The following is a 7,964-nucleotide window of genomic DNA, read 5'->3' as shown; positions in this document are numbered from 1 at the left end:
GCGTTGCTGCTGTCTCGATGTGTAAGAAGGAGGAGACTGATCCGTCCGGTGGCTGTTGAAGAGCTTTCTCTTGCCCCTGAGACAGTCCAGCCTTCAGAAGGAGCAGTGGTGAAGGTCGTCAGACGTTTGGCGTCCCTGCTGAGACACTGGGCAGTCAGACGGTTAGAGCTGACTGAGTTCTGCATCCCTGCTCAGTGTCTCATTACACTGCTGCTGCACCACGGTCCCCTGAGAATCAAGTAACTGTCTTTGCTGAGTCTTATAAATACATCCGATTGAATGACAGTGTATAATGTGTATTCAGTTATTTTTACCTGTTGAATCCACAGACTGAGTGAAGAGACTTTTCAGCAGCTACTGGTCCTCCTGTATGAGATCCAGGACCGGGACTTGACGTCGTCCGTCTTGACTAAGGTTGGAGGAGACCTGAGCTCCTGCTGTCTGGACTGGGAGCTTCTTCACTATCTGCTGCAGCAGGCGTCAGCTCAGACCATCACTGTGAACCTGAGGAAGAACCACTTCTTACAGCAGAACATCACACGTCTGCTTCCCTTCCTGGACAGGATTTTATTTAAAAGGTGGTGAATTCATTAATTTATTTTACCTTTTACTAGATACAGACAGTTTATCCTGTTTAATCGTGTATATGTGTTGTTATGCTTTATGTTTGATCAGCAGTTTCTTTAACTAAACAGGCTTCTGGTCAATACTCTGTATGTTTTCAGGTCCAGTCCCGGCTTTGTGTTGACTGCCATCAGAGAGGTCTATCAAGCTCACGCCAGACAGATTTTACCCAATTTACTGAGATCATTTGATCATCTGATCAATCTGACCTGCACAGAGCTGGACTCAGTGGACTGTGCTGCTCTGCTCTTCACCCTCAGACACGGTGACAGGGTGAAACTGAACCTGCTGTGGACCTCCATACCAGCAGGGGAATTAGAGCCCATCCTCTTTACTCTGGACAAAGTTTTTCAGCTCAGGTCAGACATTAGTGCTTGTTTCTCAGTGCTGTATCTGCACCAGTGCACTCTAACACAAAGGTCCCTGGAACACCCAGGATGTTGGAGGAAAGAGTGTTGGCTCTGCTCTCATTACTAATACAGTACGTAGTAATGAGAGCAGAAGTAAACAAGCTGCCATTATTACAGTGGTATTTCACTGTAAACATACACAATAACGCTGTCATGTGTTGAAAGGATTTTACAGTGGAACCTGTTAAATGCAGAGAAATAGTCTTGCTGTGACTTCACCAGCTGCTCCAACAGTAAACGGCCTGTGCTCCATTTAATTTCATTGTAATTAGGATGTTTCATCTAAACATGCTCTGTATAGTTTGGTCTGCTGGCCACACAGGAGAGAATTACACTCAATACTTCCATATTTTAGTTATATTTTAAATATTCTATTATAGACAAGAAAGTGTAGACAAGAAATGTGTTGATGTATAATCATAGGATAATATTCATCCACAAAACTTGTCCAGTCTCAAAGCCCTCATGTTACGACTCATGTCTCACTGGTGTTTGGTTTATTTTAGAATATTTATGTGTTTGCAGAGCATAATGATAACTGATCAATGAATAAATAAATTGTATATATTATCATTTGATTATAAATGATTTAATTTTGTATTTTTCTGCCTCACCTTCACTGTCAGTGTCGACAGGAAGCTGCTGCTCAGGTTGATCCACTGCTGTGCTGCCTCTGACGTCCAGCAGGAGGCAGCGTCAGGCCTGTTCAGGTCCACACAGCACAGGTTGGATCTGTCCTGCTCCTCCTGTGTGGAGCTGCTGGAGGATCAGACTGAGACTCTCCGTCTGACTGCTGGAGACTGCAGGGCCGTCTCCACCATCCTGAGACACAGCAGCCAGGACACACAGCTGGACCTGCGAGACTGTGAGGTGGAGGACAGTGGACTGGACCAGCTGTTTCCTGTCCTAGACAGAGTCTGTCTCAGGTGGGAAAGACCAAAACAAGTCCTAAACCAGAGAAGAAGCTTGTTCACTTTTATCTTTGTGCGTCGTAGCAGTGTGCTCTTTGTTTCTTCTGTTTAGAGCCAGTAAAGCTGTCCTCCTCCAGCTGGTGTCCCTGGTTCCTGTGAACACTGAGAGGGACACAGTGAGACGGGCGGTGTCCCTGTGTATAGCCCTGGGTGGAGAGCTGGACTTCAGTCACACCACACTGGATCAGAGGGCCTGTGGAGCTTTGGCCCTGATGCTGGACTCGTGTGAAGGACTGACGGAGCTGGACCTCAGTCACTGTCAGCTCACCGACCAGCTGCTGCTCACACTCATCACACATCTGCACAAAGTCCAGGTCCTGGAGTGAGTGTCCCGCTGTGAAGATTCATGTGTTCCTGTGACAATACTGTATATAATGCAGTGGCTGCTGTAGGCGAGGTGGTGGTGGAGGTCGTGATGTATAAAGATGTTGCTTAAAACAGCAGGTGGAGTTAGTGTGACATCAAAGATAGCCAGAAATATCACCTCCTCTGGCGTTAATCAGCTGAGAGGACGGTAAGATGTCTTTTCTGGACACTTTCTGAAAGGCAAAAAGAAACAAATGTAGGAGTCCAGCACCCCAAATATTATTACAGTTCATAGCAGCTCAGATTTACAGTGTTACAGCTATATTCCTGTGAACTCCTGTGGTCTCACTCTATAAACCACCTGCAGATGGCCGACATGATGCGCAGTGAGACATGTACCTGTGTGTCACTGTTTTCTTTTTTGTGCATGTTCCAGTTTGAGTCACAACAAGATCACTGATGTTTCAGCTGACAAGTTGCTGCAGCTGCTCTCCATCAACCCTTCCATGGACACTGTGCGGTGAGCATGCATTCATGAGTTCATTCAGAGCTTCCAGACAATTAATTGATGTTGTTGTGGCTGAATAAATGACATTTGCTCTTTGCTTTGTTTTCTTTCTAGACTCTTCAGCAACAACATCATGGACAGAACAGCCTTTAAGAAACACAGGCAGTTTGAAATATGGTGAACCAGCCGTCAGTGAGGTGATAATGTGACCATCAGGGAATAATTGCTCTACGGTCTCATCATTAACTGGTTTTCTAATGATGATGAGATGAAAATATTGCTGCAGTGTCAGCACCACAGCAGGTCAGACAAGGTGACCTCAGCCATCTCACTGTGATGATCAGCTTGTTAGAATTTCTCTTCTGTCTTGTATATAATGATTCAGAAAACAGTTTACATGGAAGCCAAGAGCAGCCAGCAGTGCTGACGAACAATTATCTGGAGATCATCACTTACCTCATGTTGTTAGGCTGCTGTACATTATCTTTATATGATGCTACTATTTATTGATCGACTTATTATCTGTGTGGTCGATTATCAGATGCCATATTCAACATTTTTCCGATAATGGGAACTGTTATGTTGTTTTAACTGATAATAATTTTAAATGCACTACGTATACGTTCATATGAAAAAAAGGTCATGGATGTCAAGCAACTATTTAATGTTAAATAATGATAGAACAGAAGTAATTGTGTTTGCACCCAGAACACACAGGGATTTTGTAAGCCAAACTTTAGTTTCCCATGGTTTGAAGTGCACCTATGAGGCCAGAAATCTGGGATTAATCTTTGATTTGATTTGATTTAATTTATTTAACATTTTTAGCAATATCACAATATGTTGCCATGATAAGATCATTTGCTTTTTTTTCCACCCACATTGTACATTGCACACTGTAATTCCTTATTTGCCAGGCTGTCCCAGAAATCCCTCAACCACCTCCAACTTGTTTAAAATACTGCAGCAAGGGTACTCACAAGAACTCGAAGATACAACCACATTTCTCTGATTCTTGCCTCAGAAATGCCAGTTTTTAAATCACTGAATAACCTTGCCCCATCTTATATCATTGACCCTCTCACCCCCTCTGTTCCTGCTCACTCTAAGGTCACATTGCTCAAGGACACGTCTTTTTTCTCATTCACCCTCTCACTGAGAACACTGTGTAAAACCTCTGACCAGTAGCCGTCCTGCTATATGTGCCCTGGACCCCTTTCCCACAGACCTCCTCCAAGCTCTGTTTCCCATCATTGTGCTAGTTAGGGATGGGAATTGATGAGATTTTATTAATATCGATTCCATTTTCAATTCTGCTTATCGATCCGATTCTTTATCGATTCTCTTATCGATTCCTAACTGGACACATGCCGTACTTTCAATAAGACAATGTGTGCAGGGGCGGCCCGGTCGTCGAGTGGTTAGGGCGCGTACAATGTTGAGCGCAAGACGCTCTAAGCAGGCAGTCACTGGTTCGACTCCCGACCGGTCCGACTCTTTCCTGCATGTCATTCCCCTCTCTCTACCCCCTTTCCTGTCAATCTCCACTTGTCTATAATAAAGGTATAAAAAAAAATTAAAAAAAGCCCAAGACAATGTGTGCATCTAGCTTACATACAAATAATGGCCCATATGACAAACACTGCTAAGGTGTGCCTCAATCTGCACATTACATCAACTTACAGCGAACGCATACAAAAGCCTGTAACCACCTACCGAAACTCCTGTTGTTCTACTGTTAAGAGAGGATGCAAACCTCTCACAATAAACTTTGTCACTGCTATGACAAAGTTTATTTATTTTCCTTTTTCTCTCAGCCATGACTCTGTATTGAAAGTTTGTCACGACATGTGACATGACTCTTGAGTTTTCATAGGTGGAATCGATTAGAGGAATCGATAACATTGGAGGCATGCAATTCCGAATAGAGGGGCCACCACTGTGCTGTGATCGAAGCCCTAAGAGCAGCTAGAGCTGCAGTCAGTCTCTTCTCATCTTGCTGGACCAGCCTTTGATACAGTGAATCACCTCATCCTGCTATCCATAGTCTCCGACATGGCCATTTTGACCAAAGCGCTTTCTTGGTTTGAATCTCATCTCACTGGGCACTCCGTCAGTGTATCATGGCAAGGACAATTATCCTTATCCCCTCACCTCCCCATTGGAGTGCCCAAAGGATCAGTACAGAGACCCCTCCTCTTTGCACCACCTCCTTGGGTTTAATTTTTGCGCTTCATATCACTACTATACAGATGACACCCAACTATACCACTCGTTTCTGCCAGATGACCCCACTGTTTCTGTGCAGATATTGGCCGGTCTCTGACATATCCGCATGGACAAAGGAACGCCACCTTCAACTAAATCTCTGAACTCCTAGTCATCCCAGCTAAGCAGTCTCTCTATCACGATATCAATATCACAATCACCTCTTTATCCCTTACCCCAACCCATGCCGCAAGAAACCTGGGTGTCATGTTTGAAGACTAGTTTTCCCTCTCTGACTGTGTTGTATCTGTCTCCTGGTTGTGCGGCCTGTGCAACTCCTGGTGTAACTGTCATGAGAGACAGGTTTCATTAGAATATATAATATTTATGTGGGTTTTGGTATAAATTATTCATGATGAGTTCATACGGTCATTAAAATTGATTAAAATACAATAAATTAAATGTTAAAAAGGTTAGCATTAATAAAAGGTTCTTTATAAGTATTCAATTTTAAAATACTTAGTTAAATGTCCTTTATGCAAGGTTTCGTTTTATTTTGAAAGGTAATGAGTCATGTGACAAGAGTTTAGTGGAGGCCATAACCATGGAATTGTGGTAAATTCAGCTCGGTTACCGAAGAAAGAGATGCGGTTCCAGTATAATATTCTGCACATGGTTCAAGAGGCGCACACAGTAACTGTATTTGATTTGTGTATAATGCTTTTTGCCTTTTTGTGGATATTGTGCTGAGTTTCTGTGTTCTGTCTGAGTTAATTTTCTTTGTGCTAGCATGGTTGAGCTTCACTGTCGATAAACACTAGCGAGCCATGATAAAACTTGTCTACATGGACACAAAGACACTTAAAGGCAAGAGAGACGTATGTTTCAACTTATGTTTCATTTATTTGTCGTTTTCATGTCGTCTTCGGACAAGAGAGCCAGAGAGAGACAAATACATCTTCAAAAGACATCTGTATGAAGCGTGGCCATTATTTGAACCAGTGTAGCTACACTTGGTCCAGCCCATTGTTCATTTGCCTCAACTACTGCGATGCCCTTCTGGCAGGCCTCCCTTCATCCACAGTGAAACCCTTGAAGATGGTCCAGAATGTGGCGGCCTGTCTTGTCGACTGATCAACCTACATTGGCTACCCATGGGCCATAATGCACTGGTAACAAAAATATTGATGTAATGAAAAAAATTAAACCAAGGGATGTAGAAAAGGTGCAGATGCACTGTAAAAGTCAACTAAGTTAACAACCATCAGCAGTAAAAGTACACAAGAATCATTGGCAGCCAGGAAATTTGCTGTAAAACATAAAAAAAGTGAGTCAAAACCAAGGTATACAATATAAAAATGACAGTGTTAATCACAACCCTTCAAAATTTCAGCTGTTCGGGGCTTTCACTTCCAAAACCCTGTATTTTTTCTTGGTTTGAATTTTAAGATTTGTAGAAGCTCAGACTCTTCAGGCTCGTCAGGAACTTCCTAACTCCTTGAACCACTGAAAAGGTGTTTTTTAAACAGATTCCTTGAGAGATTTTGACTCTTTGGTCTGGGTGTTGGTCTTCAAATTCATTGAGGCACCTGAGGATTAAACCCATGACTATAAAACAGCTGAAGATCCTCTAACACTGTGAGATATTTGGTCAGAGACACCATTTCTAAAGTTTTTCAGTCTTTCCTCTGGGTGTTAGACTTACACAGGACCAAACACACAACCTATACATTTCTCAAGACTTTGTAGTTTTGAGAGAATTTAAATTTTCACTTTTTGTGTTGGACTTCAAATTTCGTTGAATCCACTGAGGATGAAAACCATGATCTCAAAACTTTTGACAAATCGTCCAGCAGTTTGTGAGACTGGGACAGAAACAAAAGCCACTTCTTCATGGAGAATTTCAGTCTTTCCTCTGGACATTGGCTTTCAAGACTAAATCTCTGTCTTAGGGTTGAACTAACAACTTCAAAACTAGAAAAACATTGGCTATCTTTAGCCTCTGGACAAGACACTGTAAACCTAATTTCTTTGAACTTTTCAGTCTTGCCTCTGGACATAAATCTTCAACACTGAGAGCCTCAGGACCATTTTCTCTTCTTTTTATTGGACCTTTCAAACAAATTGTGACAACATTTTAGTTTGAACTGAATCAGCACAGTATTCATAAGACTCACAAAAAAACACTGATATTCATGCTGATGCTTTTATTGTGAAAAGAGTCAGAAAATGATGGCCAGAATGTTGAAAAAGTAAAAGTCAACAACTTGTTTAATCCTTTAACAATCATAGCTTACATCTTTAAAGGAAGAGGAAGACATTGACAAGGAACTTCAAAAATAAACTGATTTTTTTTTTTTTTTTACACTTTATTTTTTCAATCAATAAAGACAGATACAGAAATACAAAAACACAAGAACACAAGGGGGGCAAACACTACTTTTTTTTACATGAACTATAATAGGTATTGGAGTATCCAAACTTTTTTAGTTTCTCGTGTTCTGGTTTCGACATGTGTGTCTCTTGTAAAAAATATTATTTGGGACTTATCGCTCCTCATTTTCACTAGCGCCCTGCTCCTCTTGACCGGGTTACTCAGGCCGTTAACATTCAGAGATGCTATTTTCAGATTATGTGACATTATTACTCAAACACAGGAAAATGTAGATGGCTTCATAATATTGTTGCCCCCCCAAATAACACAGTAAAACAAGAACAAAGACAGAACAACCTATGACTAAGATAGGGCCCTATGCATAGGGTGGCTAGGACTAACCCTACCATCCTAAAGTACAACATAAGCTATTGAAAATGAAGTCGTCACTCCCAGACATTTATTGACAATAAGCCTAATTAGAGCCTGATATTAGTCCAGTTCAAATCTTGTATCCCAGTCTCGTAGTGGCAGTATTCTTACCAGCTTGTGATGATTTCTAA

The 7,964-nt window shown here is 41.9% G+C and overlaps 1 protein-coding gene across 1 annotated transcript in view; it reads left to right on the top strand.

The window, feature by feature from the left end:
• Nucleotides 1-3,433, top strand: part of LOC139622373 (uncharacterized) — a 20,345-nt gene extending 16,912 nt beyond the window's left edge. The window contains exons 14-20 of the mRNA XM_071479650.1: nt 1-239; nt 330-578; nt 726-983; nt 1,661-1,960; nt 2,058-2,327; nt 2,748-2,831; nt 2,934-3,433. The exon at nt 1-239 is cut by the window's left edge and continues 16 nt beyond it. Coding sequence (XP_071335751.1) covers nt 1-239; nt 330-578; nt 726-983; nt 1,661-1,960; nt 2,058-2,327; nt 2,748-2,831; nt 2,934-3,000 — 1,467 coding nt within the window. The 3' untranslated portion in view covers nt 3,001-3,433. The remainder of the gene's footprint in view (nt 240-329; nt 579-725; nt 984-1,660; nt 1,961-2,057; nt 2,328-2,747; nt 2,832-2,933) is intronic.
• The last annotated feature ends 4,531 nt before the right edge of the window (nt 3,434-7,964 follow it).

The sequence above is a fragment of the Trachinotus anak genome, unplaced genomic scaffold (genome assembly GCF_046630095.1).
Source record: "Trachinotus anak isolate AG129_WGS33_773 ecotype Australia unplaced genomic scaffold, CSIRO_AGI_Tana_v1 ptg000006l, whole genome shotgun sequence".
In the NCBI taxonomy this organism is placed as follows: Eukaryota; Metazoa; Chordata; class Actinopteri; order Carangiformes; family Carangidae; genus Trachinotus; species Trachinotus anak.
The sequence above is the reverse complement of the archived record's forward strand: the minus strand, read 5'-3'. Positions and strand labels throughout refer to the sequence as shown.